The sequence below is a fragment of the Chlorocebus sabaeus genome, chromosome 9 (assembly GCF_047675955.1).
Source record: "Chlorocebus sabaeus isolate Y175 chromosome 9, mChlSab1.0.hap1, whole genome shotgun sequence".
Classification (NCBI taxonomy): domain Eukaryota; kingdom Metazoa; phylum Chordata; class Mammalia; order Primates; family Cercopithecidae; genus Chlorocebus; species Chlorocebus sabaeus.
This window is the reverse complement of record NC_132912.1, coordinates 117,301,753-117,324,065: the sequence shown is the minus strand read 5'-3', so window position 1 is coordinate 117,324,065 and position 22,313 is coordinate 117,301,753. Positions and strand designations below refer to the sequence as shown.

Here is a 22,313-nt window from a genome sequence, read left to right as displayed (position 1 = left end):
ACACCCCCAGGGAAAGGCCATGCCTGCCATGAAAACCACACAACCACAGTGAGACAACACTAATATGGTAGTTTTGCATAATAAGTAGACAAAGAAGCCAACTACTAAACATGAACCAGGCAAGCAAGGCCAGCCAGAGAGTCGGCAGTCAGCATAGTACTTCCAGGTTGGGGGCCAGTGTGGTGCAAGATGACCAGGAGCAGCATTGGAGACGAGATTGGAAGGCACCTTGTTAACAGGGCCTCTGCCTTGCCTCTCCAGGGCACTGTTCTCATCTGAGTCGGGGGCAGCACCCTCTGAAGTTGTGCAGCCACAGCCTGCACCTCTTTACCCAGGGGTAGTGTGCTTCCAGGGAGCTGGTGCTGCAGTTGGTAGCAGGCAAATCCCGTCTCTACCACTTCCTGGAGGACATAGAGCCACGTTCCTAACCTGTCTGAGAGTCAGGGTTTTTTTCAGTTAAAACAATACTGAGAACCTCCGATTTTCTCTTCACTTCGGGAGGTTTGATAAGTTATCTGGTGAGTGTGAGCATTGGAAAGAATTATTAGTAGATCACAACAAAAATAGGTAGAAAACATGATGGATTATTCATCAGGAGCTAGGCAAGTGGGAGAAAGGAAAACGATTAAAACTAAGAGAACAAAAACCATTGTACAAGAAAGGGAATCTATTCATAGGAAGCACTACAGAATCTAGTAGAACAATAATTACATTCTCAAAGTGTAAACACTGACCATGGGTTTAACCAAAATTTGTCGTATGGGCATATTGGTAAGAGCCGAATCTTCATCTGCAGAAACAGGATGTAAGTAGCTAATGGCTGAGTTGATATAAGCATAGTGTTAAGAAAAAACACCAAAAGTTGAGCACATTTGCCTATAGGGGTTGAGAGAAGTGGGGCAGGCAATTACCTCATGCATTATAAGCATATTTGGTTTTTTTGGTTTTTTAAACTTTTTTTTTTCTTATATAGATAGGGTCTTGCTACGTCACCCAAGCTGGTCTCAAACTCCTGAGCTCAAGCGATCCTACTGCCTTGTACTCCCAAAATGTTGGGATTACACGTGTGAGCCACTGCCCACACTTAGCCTAAACTTTGATAAAAAATAAATAAATATGGGGTAAAAAACCCATACTTCCCACTCCATATCTTTATTGTTAGGGTTAATTTAAATGAAGTAGTGTGCGAAAACTTCAAATGTAGCCTGTGCCACGTGCTCAATAAATGTTAATGAAGGTCAGTTGGTCTGTGGAGTTTATTTAAGCATCAGGGTAGGAGCACAGCCCAGATCCGAAGGAATGGCCCGAGGTCCCTTGCAGATAACACAGGACTAAGAAGCAGGTGGTGAGAGGCTGGGCACAGTGACTCACGCCTGTAGTCCCGGCACTTTGGGAGGTCGAGGCAGGTGGATCACCTGAGGTCAAGAGATCGAGACCAGTCTGGCCAATGTGGCGAAGCCCTGTCTCTACTAAAAATACCAAAAAAAAAAAAAAAAATTAGCCAGACGTGTTGGCATGCACCTGTAATCCCAGCTACTTGGGAGCCTGAGGCAGGAGAATGGCTTGAACACGGGAGGTAGAGGTTGCAGTGAGGCAAGATTGCGCCATTGCACTCCAGCCTGCGCAACAAGAGCGAAACTCAGCATCTCAAAAAAAAAAAAAAAAGGAGGTAGTGAGAATTAAATTTGTACCCAGAAGGAGAGACCGTGTTAAACTGCCTTTGGCTAGGATTTTCAGCGGCTGAACGCCCTTTCCTATAGTATATATCCTTCTCTTTCTCACTTGCCCCTTGTGGTACAGTTGTCCTTCAGTTGCCTTGGTGGCTTTGTAAAATTATTCCTTAAAGCTTCAGGATTTTATAGGTTTGCCTAAAAAGTAAGTCATGTTTATAAATGGGAGCTTTGCAACCAGTCTTCATGGGTTCGAATCCAGCTTGCCTCTTTACTAATTGTGAATGGGAGTCTGGCAACCAGTCTTCATGGGTTTGAATCCAGATCACCTGTTTACTAATTATGGCACCTTGGGCAAGTCACTTAACCTCCTGTTGCCTGAGTTTCCTCATCAGAAAGTAAGGGCAATAATAGTACCAATTAATAGGGCTATCTTGAAAGTTGAATCAATTAATCCACATAAAGCATTTAAAACAATACCTGGTCACCCATCGCCTCCCGGCACATAGCTCAGTAGTTGCTATTCCTTCTGTTACTACTGTCATTCCTTTTGACTAAGAAAAATCAGGGCAGTGTGTCCAATGAGCTGGAGTTTAGTAACAGATTAGTTTGGGGACCCTGGAAAGTAAGTAGAGCTGAGATAGGTGAGTCGAGGAACCTAGGAGGGTCCACCCCCTTCCACTGGACAATGTCTTCCAGCTTGCCTCAAGTAGAGCAACGCTTTGTCACCTTTGTCATGCCACAGTACTCCAGGACCACATCAGTGGCTTCCTGTGACCAGTAAGCTCTACTGTGCAGTGATAGAAATTCATCAAGTAACTTGACCTATTGGGTTTTCGGTGCCCAGATCCCTTGGGCAAGTAAGCTAATGACACCGGTCTTTTTGTTGTGGAATGAAATGAGGTGGCTAATGATGCTTTGATGCAGGAATGTGTTGGCATCATATGAACAGTTGCAAAGTGCTTGAGGCTGGAAGCCATGTGTGCTCAGGAAGCCCACTGGAGGAAGCTGCCCACCTGCTCTACAGGAGTCCCTACTGGCTGTTCTACTCATCATGTCCTGTTCTGGGGACATGCCACTTAGCTTTTCCAATGCTCTAGGGCCACCCAAACTCCTCCCTGCAGGTCAGGTCAGCTGGAAATTGTGCTATGTTGTGTGGCTCTCATTCAGAGAACTTAGCCAGGGTTGGTTTGAGACTGGTCCATCAACTCCTTCCTTCAGCTGTTTTTTTTTTTTTCTTCCTGAGTCAGAGACGTAAATGAGTCTTTTATCTTTTGTCATCGGTTGAGTGGTATTGACATCATTCAAATTACCTAACTGATGGTAGGTACTGTTGGTGAACCCAAGTTATTTTTCCAACTTTCAGTTTCACACAAAGACTGTTGCTCTGGAAAAGAGACAGAAAGCCAGGCTGGTATTGAAAACATGAACATATTGAACATGTGTTTATAGAGTGCTGACTTTGTGCCCACAACTGTGCCAGACCCTGGGAATACAATGGCAGTTACCTTGTAATGGAGAAGACGGAAAAGAAAAAAAGAAATAGAATGTTTAGACTATGGTAAATATAAAGAGAGGAAACCGAGGTGGGGGTCGCAGGGAGACTGGCTTTAATGAGATAGTTCAGGGAGAAGAGGTGACCTAGAAGCTTGAGGGTGTGACCAGAAGGAGGAGAGGGAGCTGGGCTCGCAAACAGCTGGGGAAGAGACTTCTGGGCAGGGAAAAGTATGCCTGACATCTTGAAGCAGCAAGAGCCAGAACTTGGGAGGATGTGGAGAGAGTGTGAGAAGAGGCTGGAAGAGGTGGTGGGGCCAGAGGGCATCTTCCACAGGGGAGTGAGAGAAGGATTAGTGGAGTGATCTGTTTATATTATGCACTTAAAAGATCATTCTAGTTGTTGCACAGCAAAGGGATTGAACAAATGAGTTGACAGTCCACACTATTTCATGTTTTTCTTTCTTTCTTCTTTCTTTTTTTGAGATGGAGTTTCACTCTTGTTACCCAGACTGGAGTGCAATGGCACGATCTCAGCTCACTGCAATCTGTGCCTTCTGGGTTCAAGTGATTCTCCTGCCTCAGCCTCCCAAGTAGCTGGGATTACAAGTGAACGCCACCATGCCCGGCTAATTTTGTATTTTTAGTAGAGACGGGGTTTGTCCATGTTGGTCAGGCTGGTCTCGAACTCCTGACCTCAGGTGATCCACCCACCTCGGCCTCCCAAAGTGCTGGGATTACAGACGTGAGCCACCATGCTTGGCCCACACTTGTGTTTTTCATAGCTGTGCCCTGAACCCCTCTTAGTGCCTTATTTTAGTGAGGGATCAATTACTTATAGGCATATCCTAATGTTTCTAATTTTCCGGCAAATCTCTGGTGCTGACACTGGTGTTGACATTCCTCTAGGCAAGTTGTGTTTGTGAAAACTCCCATGGGAGTGGGGCACTGGTCTGATGGCATCTCATTCAGATTTTTTATATGTCTTGTTATAGGCTCTTTCCTAAAAAGGTAGCAGAGATGAAATGATATTGAGGACATTTGTTGGAGTGGGGACGTGTTGGTGAAAAACATGTCTAATACTTTAGTGGGGAGAATTGCATTCATTAATAAGGTGTGAGTAGTGCAATCTCGGCTCACTGCAACCTCCGCCTCCTGGGTTCAAGCGATTCTCCTGTCTCATCCTCCCTAGTAGCTGGGATTACTGGTGTGTGCCTTCCCACCCGGCTAATTTTTGTATTTTTAGTAGAGACTGGGTTTTGCCATGTTGGCCAGACTGGCCTGGAACTCCTGACCTCAGGTGATCCACCTGCTTTGGCCTCCCAAAGTGCTGGGAGTACAGGCATGAGCCACCACATCTGGCCTATTTTCCAAGGGTTGGAAGGTTACATTTAGGAGTTTCATGGAGGGATTTAAAAATTTTTTCTTCGTCTCCCTTCTCCTCCCAGTCCCATGTTGGACTTTAACATATTTTTTCTTTGCAAGCAATAGTCTTCACGAAGTGCTTTGTTAAACTTTGGTAGATGATCTTTTATTCTCCACTCAAGCAGAGGCCATTCTGAAGGTAAATAAGAGAATGATCAACCACCAGGGTTATGCTCCCTGTCACCTGGATGAACAGTAGAATACCTAGCAAGCTGACAGGTGTAGATTATATGTGTTTGCATTTTCTTGCAGAGGTTACACCCAGCAAAAGTAGGTCATACAGAGAGCTTGAATGAGCCTGAAGTTCAGGTCTGGGAGGAGTCAGGAACCTAGGTGTCTAGAGAGTAGTTCTAGAATGTGTAGTATCATGTCTGACATTGCACGTTGGATGCTGTGAACACAGGTCTCATGCTTTCATCTCCCAGTGGGTGTGCAGACACTGGAGAGACCCAGGTGAGGGCGGGTTTGTGTCTTTATTCACAATGCAAGAACAAGAGTGCCTTTTCAGAAAGGGTTCACATTCTTGTTTCTGAAATTTATAAGCACTTGAATGAAAAGCTTCACTCTGCAATTTGGAAGCAGTATAACCTTGGGCACAATGATGTGCAGGTAAATGTTTAACAACCAGCTCTCCAGAGGGCAGGAAGAGGAAAGCCCTGATTTATAAAGTTTGCCAATTTCCATGGTGTAAATGCTTCCACTACAGCCAATTTCAAGCTGCCAAGGTGAAGTCAACCATACAGTTGGGAAGGGCCGGGCATAGTCTCCACTGCAAGGGTGAATGCCTTAAAATTTTATTTTCTTCTCCCCAGAAACCCCCTTAAGATTTTCGAAGTCCAATTTCTATATCTGTAGAATCAGTGTAATTGGGGTTGATGGGATCACAGGAGTTATTATCTTTGAATACCTTTTATAAATTGTAAAGTGCCACACACATATTAGCTTTTATCATTAGTTTGTTTGAAATGCTGTTTTTATCTTTGAATACCTTTTATAAATTGTAAAGTGCCACACATATATTAGCTTTTTTCATTAGTTTGTTTGAAATGCTGTTTTTAACTACTTAACGATTCTGAGTATGTCCTGGAAGTAGAAGCAGCCAGAAAGAAAAGGCAAGGACAGCTGGGAGACTTCCTGTGCTGGAGACAAACGGATTTGTGCCGCAGAGACACCTCAATCAATATCTTAGTTCTTTGGTTTTTGGTTTTTGGTTTTCAAATTCCTCAGAGGTGTCTGGATTTGGAATGAGAGGGTAGAAGGTAATGGTGGTACCATGCTTAAACTAAACCCTGTCTGAAGACCCTAGGCCACAGGCTAATAGACTCTGACCCTCTCTCTTGTATTTCTGTAAATGGCTGAGATGGGACCACAATCCCTTCCACTCTCAGAATCAGGATGGATGTGGCTCTCTCGCGGTCCATAAAGATGTGATGTTCTGCTGGCAGAGTTCAGACTGAAGCCAATGCCCTTTTGTTAGGCTGGATTCATTTCTAAGTAGAATTGCTGGTGCAGGGATAATTTGAGATCCCTGGATGACCTTGAAAGGTTCAATCAAATTTCCAAAGGGATTTTTGTAATGCTTCAGAAATTCCTGCTCATACAGGTCAGTGACAGTCTTTCCTGACATTCAGCTGACACGGGCATCTGTGTGCCAGGCTGAGGCTGTGGGGCTCTGCCTTAGTCCATTTTGTGTTGCTAGAACAGAATATCACAGATTGGGTAATTTATAAAGAAACAGAATTTATTTCTTATGGTTCCTGAGGCTGGGAAGTCCAAGGTCAAGACGTTTGTATCTGGCAAGGGCTTTCTTGTTGCGTTATCCCATGATGGAGGCAGAAGGGCAAACTAGGGTATAAGAGCCAGGATAGGGACTGAACTTTATCCTTTTATCAGCAACCTGCTCCTGTGATAACTCCCTCACTCCTGCTGTGACAGCACTAATCCATTCATGAGGGCAGAGCCTTTGTGACTGAATCACCTCTTGAAGGTTCCCCTCTTAATGTTTACAATGGCAAGGAAATTTCAACATGATTTTGGAGGGGACATTGAAACCATAGCAGGATCCTAGGAGGATATGGCCTCACACCATCTCTGCTACCACACTGGAAGGTTGGGCATGTATTCTTGGCCCCTTTTACGGTCTCAGGGAAGTTGAGGCGCGTGTCAGGAAAGGCAGGACTGGGAATCCAGTCCCCTACTCCGAGGTCCCTTCTAATTGCAGTTAGAGAGAAGAGGTGGGAGTTGTGGACAAATGGTTGAACATGGTCAGAGAAAGGCTAGGAGAGGTCAGAGAAGGGTGTAATTTCAGTGAGTCATCTCAATCAAAAGGTGTGTCAAAGGAGTCATGCTTTTAGGATGAGGAGGAAAAGGCACCAAGCCGATTTTAAAATCCCTTTCTGAGATTAATCGTCACATGGAGAAGGCAGGTGTAGCACATCAGGGCAAGTGCGCCAAGTGATTTATAAGGAGGAAATTTCCTGGCTGAATTACGATAATCCTAGTACCTCTTTGCCTTGGGGGAATCAGATTAACTGGATTTGAGCAGAGACTGTTTCTATAATCAGGAGTCCAGCTGACGGTTGCTGACAGCATCTTCTATGTTTGAAGGAATAGCAAGGACCTATCACGTAGCCACGGAAAAGGCAAATCAAGTATCAGAATTATCAGATTTTTTTTTTTTTCTAGGTAGAGTATCGCTCTGTTGCCCAGGCTGGTGTGCAGTGGGCAGTGGTGTGATCTCAGCTCACTGCAACCTCTGCCTCCTGGGTTCAAGCAATTCTCCTGCCTCAGCCTCTCTAGTAGCTGGGATTACAGGTGCCCGCCATCACGCCTGGCTAATTATTGTGTTTTTAGTAGAGATGGGGTTTCACCATGTTGGCCAGGCTCTTCTCGAGCTCCCAACCTCAGGTGATCCGCCTGCTTTGGCCTCCCAAAGTGTTGGGATTACAGGCATGAGCCACCACACCTGGCCAAGTATCAGGGTATCTTTTCTTTCTTTCTTTCTTTTTTTTTTTTTTTTTTTTTTTGAGATGGAGTCTTGCTCTGTCCCCAGGCTGGAGTGCGGTGGCACGATCTCAGCTTACTGCAGCCTCTGCCTCCCAGGTTCAAGTGGTTCTCCTGCCCCAGCCTCCTGAGTAGCTGGGATTACAGGTGCATGCCACCACATCCGGCTAATTTTTTGTAGTTTTAGTAGAAACGGGGTTTCACCACGTTGGCCAGGCTGGTTTCTAACTCCTAACCTCATGATCTGCCTACCTGGGCCTCCCAAAGTGCTGAGATTACAGACTTGAGCCACACGCCCAGCCAGTGTCAGGGTATCTTAACTGGTGAAAGCCACAAGTGGCAGGGAAGCCCACCACCATACTGCCCATCCCCCGGGACTGTTTGTGCCAACTAATAATTCTGTTTACCGAACTCACATGGTATAAGAAAATGAGGTCGTGGAAGCCAATTTAAGAGAAGGATCATTTTGGACAACTAATGACAGGGTAACTGTGTGTGTAGCTTCAAGTAACTACCACTTGCCACAGCAGGAAATGGGCCTTTAGGTAAACTGCAAATTAAGCACTCTATGCATTTATTTAAACTGTTGAGTTTCTTGTTTTCTGGGCTCAATACTAGTGCTGGTCTAGCACAAAGAAAGGGAGTAGGAGGTGGGAGAGCGCACATCTCTGTGATATGTGTTTACAATTTAGTGGGAACCAATGGGGTAGAAGCAGAGAAAATATTCTAGGTAATGAAGCAGTCTCTCTCAAACGTAGACTGCCATGAGAACAGGACTCCTGTCTTTAAGCAGAAATCAACCTTACCATACAGAGGAGCATTTTAGGATTGCAAATCCAGACCAATCTCAACCAGAGAGAGATTTCCAATCGGCTGGAGGTGGCCGAGAGGGTCCTCCCAATGGCAGGTCGTGTTTCCTTGCTATCTCAACCTGACTCTGTACATGTTCTTCTGCCATAAATGGCTGCAGCCTGGAAGAGTTTCTGTTTGTACTTCAAGCCTTGTTTCTCATCTGCGTATTGACTAGCAGGTGTTGCTTTTGGAATGATGACGCAGCTGGGCATTCACCAATTCTGAGCCATGTACCCAGGGCCTAGTGAGGACATTAGACCAGCTTGATTTCCTTCTATGCTAGATAATTTTTTCCTGTGGAAATCCCCTACACAGTGCTTCCAAATGTGGCCAGAGTAAAACTGTTTCTTCTTAGCTACATTTTCTTGGACAAAGTTTTTAACTCTTCTTAGCCTTGGTTTCCTCCTCTGCAAAACAGGAATTGTGCAACAGTCTCCCATACGGCAATCGTGATGCAGTTATTTTGATTGTGAGTAGCAATTAATTGTTACAGTGCCTGGAACATCGCTAAATATTCAGTACATTTTACTTGTTATAATAATGTAATAGTGTTCTGAAATGATTTATTGCAAACGTCAGAAGTTCAGGACCCTGGACCTTCACATGGGAGACGCCCCTATAGCATTGTTAGGTGGTAACCCTATTTTCCCTAATCCAAGCATTGAACTGAGAAGTACAGAGATGATAACTCAGGCTATTTGATGTTTGAAATCAGAACTATTTCAGACATTTGGAGGAACTGACCATTGAGCTTGCAGTTTTGTAGGGCCAGGATTGTGAAGTAAAAGCAAAAGAAACACAAACCAAGAGAAACATTGGTGATGGTACAGATATTCAGTGCTGGAGGACATGGAGGAGAAGGAAATATTTTGCCAATCTAAGCCAGCATGAAAGCTTCAGAGAAGCACCAGGACCTGGGCTACACCATATGGGTCAAGTTTGATTTGAACAGAGGAGAAGAGAAACCACAGGAGGGGAGGTTATAATGGGAGTGAAGATGCTAGACCAGGAAGTGGTCAGAAGGCCTCGCTCAAGGGAGATTTATAAATTAATACAAATAAATAGTAGAGTATTTTAGTGCTTGGTCTCCAGAGTCGGACTGTCTGCGATCAAATCACTTAGCACAGGGATAAGTACTCAATAGAGGTGGTTCCTTCTTAGACACCTAAAAAGCAGACATGAGCCATGTTATTGAAGATCTCTGAAGTTAGGTGGAGAACTTTAAGCTTGAGGAGTTGGGACTGAGAGAGCTATTTGGAACTTCTGTTGTTGTTCTTTTTCTTTTTTTAAAATTATTATTTTAATTTTTTCTGAGGCTGAGTCTCACCCAGGCTGGAGTGCAGTGGCGTGATCTTGATTCACTGCAACCTCCACCTCCTGGGTTCAAGCGAATCTCCTGTCTCAGCCTCCCAAGTAGCTGGGATTACAGGCACCTGCCACCACACCCAGCTAATTTTTGTATTTTTAGTAGAGACAGAGTTTTGCCATGTTGGCCAGGCTGGTTTGGAACTCCTGACCTCAGGTGATCTGCCCACCCCAGCCTCCCAAAGTGCTGAGATTACAAGTGTGAGCCACCGCGCCCGGCCTTTGTTTTTCTTTTTTAATAAGCTTTATTTTATTTTATTTATTTGTTTTTTTGGAGACAGACTTTTGCTCTTGCCTCCCAGGGTGGAGTGCAATGGCACAATCTCGGCTCGCTGCAACCTCTGCCTCCTGGGTTCAAACAATTCTCCTGCTTCAGCCTCCCAAGTAACTGGGACTACAGGTGCATGCCACCATGCCCAGCTAATTTTTGTATTTTTAGTAGAGATGGGGTTTTACCATGTTGGCCAGGCTGGTCTTGAACTCCTGACCTTAAATGATCCGCCCACCTTGGCCTCCCAAAGTGCTGGGATTACAGGCATGAGCCACCGTGCCCAGCTTATAAGCTTTATTTTCTTAAAACCATTTTAGATGAATAAAAAAAATTGAGAAGACAATACAGGTATTTCCTATATACTCAACACTTGGTTTCCCCTGTTAGTAACATTTTGCATTGGTATAATACATTTGTTATAGTTACTGGATCGTATTGGCACACTGTTGTAAACTAAAGTCCACACTATTCAGATTTCCGTAGTTTTTACCTAATGTTCTTTCTCTGTTCTGGGATCCCATCCAGGATCCCACATTACGTTTAGTCATCACATCTCCGTAGGCTCCTCTTGGCTGTGATCGTTTCTCAGACATTCTTTGTTTTTAATGATCTTTACAATTTTGAAGAGTAGTTGTCAGGTGTTTTTGTTTTGTAGAATGTCCCTCCATTTGGGATTTTTCTCATGATTTCATAAGGATTATGGGTTTTGTTTTGTTTTGTTTTGTTTTTGGGAGGAAGACCACAGAGGCAAAGTGCCTGTTTTCATCACATCAAAGGTACATTCTATCAACGTGACTTATCACTGATGATGTTTACCTTGCTCACGTGGCTGGGATATTGTCTGTCAGATTTCTCTATTGTAAAGTTAGTCGTTTTTTTTCTTCCTATCCACATTGTACTCTATGGGAGGAAATCACTATGTATAGCCCATACTTAAGGAGTGGGGAGTTACGCTGCACCTCCCTGGGTAGAATACGCTTTGCTGGTTGCATTTGGAGAAAAAAGCCAGGGGCCAGGTGTGGTGGCTCACACCTGTAATCCCAACACTTTGGGAGGCAGAGCCGGGTAGATCCCGAGGTCAAGAGATCGAGACCGTCCTGGCCAACATGGCGAAACCCTGTCTCTACTAAAATACAAAAATTAGCTGAGCGTGGTGGTGCACGCCTATAGTCCCAGCTACTTGGGAGGCTGAGGCAGGGGAATCGCTTGAACCCGGGAGGTAGAGATTGCAGTGAGCCGAGATCGCGCCACTGTTTTCCAGTCTGGTGACAGAGCAAAATTCAGTCTCGGAAAAATAAATAAATAAATTAAAAAGCCAGGGCGTGGGAAATTTTCAGCAATCCAAGAAAAAGGAGTTGAGGGCCTGGGTTCATGGGGTAAGAAAAGGGATGAGGCACAGGGGATGTGAGGGTGGACAAAATTTGGTGGAAAATGAAAGAGAGGGTAGACTCAGGTTGAAGCACTGGTAATTAGGGGATTTTTCTGGTATAAAGAGGTCTGGGTTAGAAGTCACTGCACTAGGTTGCCGCTAACTCTATTTCTTGGCTGCGCCACTTTGGGTGAGTCACTTCATTCCTCTGAGCCTCAGTTTGTCTGTTTCTAAGAAGGGGTTGATGGTACCTGTTCTTCCTACCTGAGAACTCCTGTGAGAGTGAAATGAGATAGAGCAGAGGAAAGGGTTTTGGAAGCCATCAAGCACCGTGTTGTTCCAAAGGCTTATGGGTTAGGGAGTGATGGTGCAATGAGGAAGGAAGGGGGCTTGAGAAGGAGAATATGTATGTTACCTGCGATATACTGAATATTTCAGATGACCCAGAGCAAGCTGTAACTAAGAGTACTCTGGGCCGGGTACGATGGCTTATGCCTGTAATCCCAGCACTTTGGGAGGCCGAGGTGGGTGGATCACAAGGTCAAGAGATTGAGACTATCCTGGCCAACATGGGGAAACTCCGTCTCTACTAAAAATACAAAAATTAGCTGTGCATGGTGGTGTGCGCCTATAGTGCCAGCTACTAGGGAGACTGAGGCAGAAGAATTGCTTGAATCCAGGAGGCAGAGGTTGCAATGAGCTGACGTCGCACCACTGCATTCCAGCCTGGCGACACACACACACACACACACACAAAAAGTACTCTGTCACAGGTTTGTGATATTTACCTGCTAAGGAGATTTTTATTTCAAATGTGCTTTCCCAGATGTTCTGTTTCTGGCAGTCTAGTTCCACAGTCTGTTCCCCAGAGAGAGGTAGCTTGGGCAAGATGAGGCTAGTTCTGGATTTGAAAGAGGGACTCTGCTTAGCTTTGTGGACTTCCTCTTATGATCTGTCATGGCCTCTGCTTGACTGCACTGAAGGTTACTGGGATTTCTGCAATGGTCTCATTCTCCCAGTCTCATTGCCTGAGATCATTAATAGACATTCCAAAAGTAACACATCGAAAGTGGCATTTTTGCTTTCTGTCCTGCACTGGAGTTCAGAGACGTGGCTGATCTGCTTTGCTTGACTCTGAAAGACAGTGTGAAACTCCCCAGTAAGCGGTGCAATCGGCTGCTTTAGCTGAGTAGTGAGAATTCCTCCAAACTGGGTATTCTGCAGTGGAGGAATCCCATTACTTTTTCAGGCAGGTGGACTCTTGGCTCTTTGTAGGTATTTCCTCATTGTTCAGAGAGTATGCAGCCATGCTTTCGGTTTTTCGTTGTACAATCCTTGTTTAGGCAACAAAAATGATGAGCCATGGAAGGTTTGAACTGTGTCTGCTCAAGTTCCAGGGTAAATCATTGACTACTTGGTAGAGTGGAAAGGGCTGGGAGCCTGAGCGCTAAGTGTGCCTCTGCCAGTAACTCCTGATGACTTTCGGCAAGGAATGTAAACTCTTTGCTCCTCAGTTTCCCTATCAGTAAAATAAGTAGGGACCACTTGAGCCTTGAAAGATGGAACAGTCAGGTAAAAATTTGCAGCAGAGCCAGTTGGCAGATAAGGGGAAGTGCAGAACCATTGTCATGTCTGTATTTGAAATGACGCAGCGTATTTCAAAATTGTAACATCGAGTCAACAAACATACATTTGGTAATAACCAGACTGTCAAAGACAGTTATATAAAGTTAACCTCTTTATTCATTTTTGAAAAGGAGAGAGATTCCTTTCTTGACACTGACTTGAGTTGGGATGAAATAAGAACCAAATCTCTCTTGGTCTTTGGATTCTGTCCTTCTCTAGTAAGAAAAGCCGAGTTCTTTACAAATGGGTTGTTCTGACGTGTCTGCCTAGGCTGTTGTATGAAGGAAAGACAACTAAACACAGTCTAGTCTCTGGGTGAAAGCAAAGCAAGTCATCTCTGGGCGTGGAGGACTGTGTGGTGTAATGTATATTTCCAAAGGGAAACTCTTGCAAAATGCAGATGCTGATCCCAGTTCTGACCTTGGTAGCTGGTGCCAGCATTGGCAGTGGCTCCTTTATTTGGACATAGAGAAAAGCCAAGAAATGAAATGATGCTTTCCTTCCCTCATCATTACTCAGCATGACTGCCTTGCTTAGCAATAAATTCAAGTGTTAAGAAAAACTACAGTGCATTTTCTTATCCAAAAATGCATTCTCCTGTGTAGTCAAGAGATTCACTATGTTCTCATATTGTTGCTGAAGAGGATGGTCTTTTGAATTACTTTTGAAATTCTAGCTCTTCTCTGCAGCTGGCATATTCATATTGTCTGAATTCTAAAGGGAAATATAGCTCTTAAATTGGAGTATGCATAAGAATCACCTGAGTAGTTTACTAAAAAGGTAGATGCCTGACTCCCACTCCTAGTCACTGGGGCTGAAGAACCTGCCTTTTTAATACATGGTACAGAAGGTTCTGATCAGGGGGATCCATACAGTTGCCTTGTGTGTTGCCACTTGGATGCCATGCTCAGTTATCAAAAACCTTATTGCTACGTGTGTGCCCTTTACACGCCAAGCCCTAGCTGCTGCTTTTAGAACGGCACTTGAACTTGCCATATAAATTAAAGGTATAATAATAATACTTATAAATATAATTATTTTTGACTTACAACAATTTTCTGATTTTTGCAAACTTCATGGAAGGAGCATGAACTTGGCAGTCAGAAAGGCCTGGGTGTGGATCTTTCAGCTTCCTCTGCTTCTTGGGCAGGTTGTTCAACTTCTCTGCGGCTCTGTTTCCTTATCTGTCAACTGTCAAATGGGAACAGTATTACTCACTTCACTGAGAGAGAGAGGTGGTGAGGATGAAATAAAGTGGCTTATGTAAACACCCTGCACTATGTGTGGCATTTAGTAGATGCCAATAAATACCACTTGTTTTCTTTCTTGTAGGAAGCAGGAATTAACTTAAAAAACACAAGGACTTAAAGCAGATATTTTTAGGAAAACTTTTTTTTTTTGAGACAAAGACTCGCTCTTGTCCTCCAGGCTGGAGTGCAATGGTGTGATCTGGGCTCACTGCAACCTCCGCCTCCCGTGTTTCAGCGATTCTCCTGCCTCAGCTTCCTGAGTAACTGGGATTACAGGCACCTGCCCACCACGCCCGACTAATTTTTGTATTTTTAGTAGAGACCGGGTTTCACCATGTTAGCCAGGCTGGTCTCGAACTCCTGACCTCAGGTGATCCGCCCACCTGGGCCTCCCAAAGCGCTGGGATTACAGGCGTGAGCCACCACGCCCAGCCAAGAAAACTTTTTTTTTTTTTTTTTAAAGTGCAAGGGATAGGTTTTTTGGCCTTGATATGCATCACTTTAAAAGTCAGTCATTGTTTAGAGATCTTGAGAGCATGTCCCTCCTTAATTCCTTTAGATAATAACTGAGTTATGTTGTAAATACAGGTTTTCAAGAGAGATCCCAGGGGGTAGATATGGAATTGCAGGTGAATTGCAACCGTGGTATCTTTGTGGCCATTCCCAGGGTCCATTGCAGAGAACACAGATCAGGTGTTCCACCTGAAACTACACCTGCTCCTAGTCAGAATCTCACAAGAAGAACCTTGTTTCTCAGAAGTTAGCCAGTAATGGATTATTTGGACTATCTTGTTCAAACTCTTGCCAGGTGAAATGAGAACACTGCTGAGGTCTGAGAGAAACAGTGAACTGTTCTATTGTGGTATACAGCGAGCTCCTTGTTGTAAGGTGTTTCCTAAACTGAGTTTCAGCAGTATCTGCCCACATCTACCCCCTGCTCAACCTGGTTTTACCTTTGGAGAGAAAAATCATCTTTGTGTTGGTTGATTAATTTTAGATTCAATGTTCTTGTCCCATGTCATTCCTTGCTCATGTCATTCTTGTTCATGTCATTCCCTAAGGAGTATGTTTTTATATATCACCATGATGTTCCTGCTTCTGAGGCTCCACATCAGAAAGGGAATTTGGTAGCAAACACTGCCTATCTGCATTCTCTAGCTGGAGAAACTGCAAGTTAAATGAAAACTCTTGGTGAGCTCAAAGCCACAAGTGTCCCTTCACTGCCTTATCTCCAGGCCTTTGTAAAGGGGAGGCTGTACATCCCAGTCCCAGCGCTGGGCAGTCACAGTAACTTGTAGTCTCTGAAGGTCACACTCTGGAAACTACGAGTATTCTTTTAGTGTTCTCTTAGTATCCTTGTAAGCCCCATCATATGATGTTAGGGTCTGAAAATACCCTATAAATCCCCTGGGCCAATCCTCTTTGTTTTATGGGAAAGGAAACTGAGGTTCAGAGAGATCCATGTTGTTCCTAGTTTATTTTTTAAAAATTTACTGCCTGCAGTGTGTGTATCAGACACTATGCACATAATGGGAGGCTCATCATAGGCCCACAACAGATTGGATGAGTTGCCATTTATGATCAGGAATGACCCTCTGGTAAAGCAGGCTAGAAACTGTCCAGCACACACTAATTAATGAGTAAAGAAACATTTACTGAGCACCTTTGGTGCCTGAACATTCTGCTATGTCCCAAGAAGCTGGGAGAAGGAGGGAGAAATACAACTGGTGAGACAAAAAGGATAAACTTTAAGAAATGGCCCCATCTTCAAGGACTTACAGTCCACAGTGAACTCCTGCTGAAGGTGCCTTCTAAATCAATATAAAGACATTTTACAATCTATATTACAAAATACTGAACTAAGCAAGATTGTGTATTCAATAGTTGGCAATGATGTCTTCCCAGAGAAGTTTGGGAGGAAGGGAGAAGACAGCAGGCTCCATTGAGGAACACGCCTGGTGTTTTCTCCCCTGGACTGTTAAAGCCACGACTGTCTTATGGGTCTTTGTGTCTCCAGGATTGTGGCTTGGAGGGGCTGCTCCGTTCACCCTGTGGAATCAATCTCTGTGACTCATTTGACACCAAAATTACAGAGATACCATGATGACCCCTTTTGCAGGAATGGTCTCTACTCACCTGGATCTTTTGTTGATTTTCTTTCAGTGGCGCACCCTCAGGACCCTCACCACCCATCAGAGAAGCCTGTCATTCACTGCCATAAATGTGGGGAGCCTTGCAAGGGTGAAGTGCTTCGGGTCCAGACCAAACATTTCCACATCAAGTGTTTCACCTGCAAAGGTATGGTGCCTCCAGCTTCGTGGCTCAGTGGCATGCCATGGTCAGCGCTCGCCTTGGGTCCAGCCCATCCCCTTAACTCCACATCGGGTCACTGGATGATAAGTGAGAAGCCCTGACATCATTTACTGCCAGTTTGGGATTCAGTTAGACTGAATCCCAAGGGCGAGAATGAGTCCTGCTAAACCCAGTGGTTCGTGGGCCTTTGGGTGCTCACTGAGGTCCCTTCTCCTGGAAGAAGGGACTAACACTGAGAAAGAGCAGTAAAAATACACTTCTGTGGTTTTTGCCTTCTTTTTCTTTTTCTCTGAAATGAGGAACTCCTACTACAAGGTAGCTTGTCCCAATATTCATTAGTTATAGGAGGCCTGGAAAACTTGCAAGGTTGGGTACCAAGTCACTGGCTCCTCTGTGTGTGTGTGTGTGTGTGTGTGCGCGTGCGCGCGTGTGTATTGAGAAGTGAGAATTAAGCAAGAACACTCGGGAGACCTCCAAACAGAAAAAGACCTCCCATCCAAGAAGCTACCAGTTTGGTGTTGATTTCCATTAACAAGCCTACCTTTTGGGGTTTACAAAGATTGGCATCTTTGTATGAAATACACCAACCTGTTATTTCAGAGCCAGGGCGTGGCCAACTGGGGAAGAAAAGGAAGAAGAATGGTTTCGTGTGTTTGTTTGATAAATAGGTTACTTGGGCTGAGGGCATGTCCGGGTAGCTCAAGATGTGGTTCAAGGATGTCAGAGAAGGAAGGCAGACGAGACTCGGAGAGCACTCTGTAAATTTACTCTGTGCCTTGCCTGGGGTAAGCACCCTCATTCCTATGCGCTGCCTGGAAGCACCTTCATTTCTGGAAACTGTGTTTTGTTTTGAGTGTCTTACGTCACAAAGACTCAGCATTGTCATCCTAAGCCATCCATCCACGGCCAGGGGGGCTCTCAGGTAGAGTCCAGTCTTCCTAGTGACCACGAAATACATGAATAAAGGAGGAGGGAGCGCTTTCCTGGAGTCCACAGCTGTTCCTTACATGAAGGTAAAGTTTTCAGAAGAAAGAATGCTAGCATGTGTAGCTAGGGCAAGAAGGTGGAAAGAGGGGAGGGTATGAGCTTAACTGCCTCAAATGAGCTCAGTGCTCAATGCATGACATGCGTTACAAATGCTGTGTCCACATCTCAGAGAGGGATTATTTAATCCTCCTGAAAACCCCTGTGAGTAAGTATGATAAACCCCAGTTTTCACCCAACCCAAGTTGGCCATGAGGAAATATCAAGGTCACACCCAGGGTGCTGTGCTGTCACGTTGTGTGGCTTGAGTCCTGCCTTGCCATTATGCAGCTGATTGCGGACAAGTTACTTGTCTGTCTGTGGCTCAGTGTCCTTATCTGTAAAATAAAGAGACTAGACCATATGAAACTTACATCATCCCAGGTCTGAAGTTTGCAGATTCCGTATACCAGATAAGTGTATATTAATGTAGACCCCCAATCAGAGCTTCTTAGCGGGTAACTCAGAGAAAAAATGTTTTCTGGTTATATCCAGTTTAGCTAACTTGGAGTCAGCATTGTATTTTTATTTTTTCTCATAAATGTATTGCAACATGACTCAAATGATAGATTTGGTGTGAAATAAATACAATCCATAAACGACTGCAGTCACATATATATATATATTTTTTTTTATTCTATTTTATTATTTATTTATTTATTTGAGATGGAGTCTCGCTCTGTTGCCAGGCTAGAGTGCAGTGGTGTGATCTCAGCTCACTGCAACCTCTGCCTCCTGGGTTCAAGCAATTCTCCTGGCTTAGCCTCCCAAGTAGCTGGGATTACAGGCACCCTCCACCACGCCCAGCTAATTTTTGTGTTTTTTTGTTTTGTTTTGTTTTGTTTTTTAGTAGAGACGGGGTTTCATCATGTTGGCCAGGCTGGTCTTGGACTCCTAATCTCAAGGGATTCTCCTGCCTCAGCATCCCAAAGTGCTGGGATTACAGGTGTGAGCCACCACGCCCAGCTCTCTCTATATTTTATATTTCTACTTGAAAGTATGGAGTAGTAGACTCAGATCTGGGCACTCACTGTTCAACACATCGAGGTGTTAGAATAGACATTCATTTATCCCCTGTGAGGTGAAAGCTCCCTTGCTTTTTTTCTCCTTTAGTTTAATTCTAAGGACCAAATGTAAATTCCTCATCTTGGAAAGTTGTATCATATATCTTGTTTCATGCTATAAATGTGTTCTTGAAAAGTCGAGTTTTTGTTTAAATTAAATTCCATTTTAAGAATACTTGCTATTTGTAGGAATTATTTTTCAATTTAACAAAATGTTACTAAAATAAATGAGTCGGTCATCTATCCTTATATATTTGTATTTTCTCACACTTAATCTGGCAATGGCTACTATTATGTGTCCCAATGTTCTGGAATCATCCTTTCTTTAATATCTGGAAAAAGTGGTTTAGGTTCCCTGTGCCTTATACCATAGGGAGTCCGTGACTTTTCCCAAGATTCTAGAGCAGCACGGTCATCACTGTTGTAAATGTGAGGAGTCTTGCAAGGGTGAAGTGCTTCAGGCAGAAATATCATGTAAGCTGGCACACGTTTCCCTGCGTGACAAGCCTGCACTTCCTGCACATGCACCCCAAAACTTAAAAAATAAATACATTTTTAAAAATCCAAGCCACTTGTATAATTCTAAATATTCTAATAGCCATATTGAAAAGTTTGAAAGGGAAAGGTGTAGTTCTCATTAATATGTTTTATTTAACCCTATCCAAAATATTATTTCAATAAGTAATATAAAAAGTATTGAGATACTTGACATTCTTTTTTTTTAATACTGCCTTAACACATCTCAATTTAGACTGGAACATTTCTTTTTGTTTTTGTTTTTTTGCTTTGCTTTGTTTTATTTGTTTGATACAGAGTCTCACTCTGTTGCCAGGCTGGAGTGCAATGGCGTGATCTCGGCTCACTGCAGCCTCTGCCTCCCGTGTTCAAGGGATTCTCCTGCCTCAGCCTCCTGAGTAGCTGGGACTACAGGTGTGCGCCTCCACACTCAGCTAATTTTTGTATATATATATATATGTATTTTTTTTTTAGTAGAGACAAGTTTTCACTATGTTGGCCAGGATGGTCTCTATCTCTTGACCTTGTGATCTGCCTGCCTCAGCCTCCCAAAGCCCTGGGATTACAGGCATCAGCCACTGCACCTGGCTGCACATTCTTTTTTTTTTTAGATGGAGTTTCACTCTTGTCACCCGGGCTGGAGTGCAATGGAGTGATCTTGGCTCACTGCAACCTCTACCTTCTGGATTCAAGCGATTCTCCTACCTCAGTGTCCCTAGTAGCTGGAGTTACAGGGTTGTGACACCACACCCAGCTAATTTTTTTCTGTATTATTTGTAGACACAGGGTTTTACCACGTTGACCGGGCTGGTCTTGAACTCCTGACCTCAGGTGATCTGCCCACCTTGGCCTCCCAAAGTGCTGGGATTACAGGCATGAGCCACTGCGCCCGGCCTGGACTAGACACATTTCAAACGGTCAGTAGCCACATGTGGTTAGTGGCTACTGTACTGGACAGCACAGTTCTAAAGATTCCCCGAGGTATGCATTCCTGTGGTTCTCTCACTCCAAATTCTTGCCAGTATCAAAGTCTTGGTCTCCTCCTGTGAGTGCTGTGCCTTTTTCATTGCTTCATCCCACACGGTTTTCCTCTCTCTCCTCTTCCATAGTACCACTACCCCAAGGCAGCTCTTTTCAGCAGCAGACTTAATTAAGGTCTGGGCTAATGGTGGGAGGTCACAGCACAGAATAGGCACCAAATGCCCTCGTATTCTCAGGCCATCTCTGACATGAGACATTTCTCATTAGCAAGAGCCTTTTCTTTTCTTTTCTTTTTGTTTTTCTTTTCTTTCTTCCTTTCCTTTTCTTCCCTTCTCATTCCATTCTATTCCTTTCCTTTTCCTTCCTTCCCTTCCCTTCCTTTCCTTTCCTACTTTTCTTTCATTCTTTCATTTCCTTCTTTCATTTCTTTCCTTCATTCTAGAGCAGTTTTAGGTTTATGGGAAAATTGATCAGAAAGTACAAGCCAGGGTCATTTTTCAGACTTATTCCAAACCTTGTCTGCACCATCTTGACAGGGCTTGCTCTCTCTCCAAAGACCCTTCTCTCTCCAAGGACCCTTCTGTCTCCATCCTAATTGGATCAGGACACTGAATTTCCTTGGCGTCTTTACTTCTTATAAATCCCAGCAGAAATAGCAATCTTTTCCCTGAGGAATGCTGTCTTCCTCCTAGCCCAAGTGACCCAATTGCAGCCAAGTCCTTAAACAACAGTTTCGTTTTCTCCTGTTTCACGGAGAGCTGCGACGTTCAGGTACTGAGCTGATGTCCCAGGACAGAGGAGTTTGGGTGGGGAGCATGTGCCAAAACAAGCCCGGGCTTTTGGTCAAACCTGGCTGAGTGCACAGGAGGCACATTCCAGTTCTGACTGTGACCTTGAGTCCAGCCAAGCTTTCTCCCTGGAATTCCCTTCCGTCCCTCCCACCCGCCTCGCCTTCACACATCTACCTTGCAGACAAAGCCTTCTATTTCTTGAGTGGGGGCAGAGGCTGATTTCCCCTAGAAAGAAAGGCCAACGATGTAAAATGCCTTTAGGAATGAAAAGCAAGGATGAACTCTTTTTGCTAAAAATAGGTTTTGAAAAAAGGGAGAAAGGGGACACTGAACATTTTACACAAGAGCTAAACAAATTTGAGGGTGGGAAAGGGTTGCGATGGAGGAGTTAGAGTTGATAGCACAAACTTAGGTCAGTTTCAGGCCCAGTGACTTCACAGGTTTAGCTGTGACAAGGTAGGGATTGGTGAGCAGAAATTGTGTTGGTGAACTCATCTCACTTTCTAAAATGCCTGACATTGTGGGATCTGATGGTTCATGAGTTACTCATCCATTTACTACATGTTTTATTTTGTGGTTGTTTTGAGATGGGGGGTCTCACTGTGTTGCCCAGGCTGGTCTCAAACTCCTGAGCTCAAGTGATCCTGAGTAGCTGGGATTACAGGCACGTGCCACGACACCAAGCCCATTTACTAAATGTTAATTGAACACATACTCCATGCAGGACATTGTGCTAAGTGCTAATAATAGAGACAATGTACCAGGTTGTCAAAGAACTCCTGGGGTATTAAAAGAGACATATAAGTAAGCAACATTTATGAGACCAAGTAAGAAGTCCTGTGATGAAGAGATGCACAGCATGCAGGCCACAGGGGAGATAGAATGGAGCTGGGGAGAGCCACAGGTGGAAATAGTGTGATAGAAAATAGAAGATTTAAAACACAAAGTTAGGGTCGATAGAATTTGATGACTGACTGAATGGGAGAAGTGAAGAGGGATCCATGTGTCCAGCTGAGCTGCCTGGGTAGGTAGATGGAGTTGCTACCAACTAAGGAAATACAGAAGCACCTTGCAGGGCAGTGCTGGAGAAAGATGAGTTCAGTTTGGGGTATATTGAGGTTGAGTAACATGGTACCTCCAGAGTCCAGTAGGGCTCTGAGATAGTGGCCTATGTTGGGAAGAAGAATTTGGAAGCCTTTGGTGTGTGGATAATGACTGAAGCTATATAATTGTGTGTGAAATTTCCCTGGGAAAGAGCAAAAGGCAGGAACTGAATACTAAATGCCAGCATCTGAAGGAA

At 44.2% G+C, this 22,313-nt stretch overlaps 1 protein-coding gene across 7 annotated transcripts in view; it reads left to right on the top strand.

Moving 5' to 3' along the window:
* Nucleotides 1-22,313, top strand: part of ABLIM1 (actin binding LIM protein 1) — a 399,253-nt gene that overhangs the window by 208,720 nt on the left and 168,220 nt on the right. For all 7 annotated transcript variants that reach the window (XM_007964167.3, XM_038009583.2, XM_073019388.1 and 4 more), the window contains one exon: nt 16,489-16,623. In XM_007964167.3, coding sequence (XP_007962358.3) covers nt 16,489-16,623 — 135 coding nt within the window. The remainder of the gene's footprint in view (nt 1-16,488; nt 16,624-22,313) is intronic.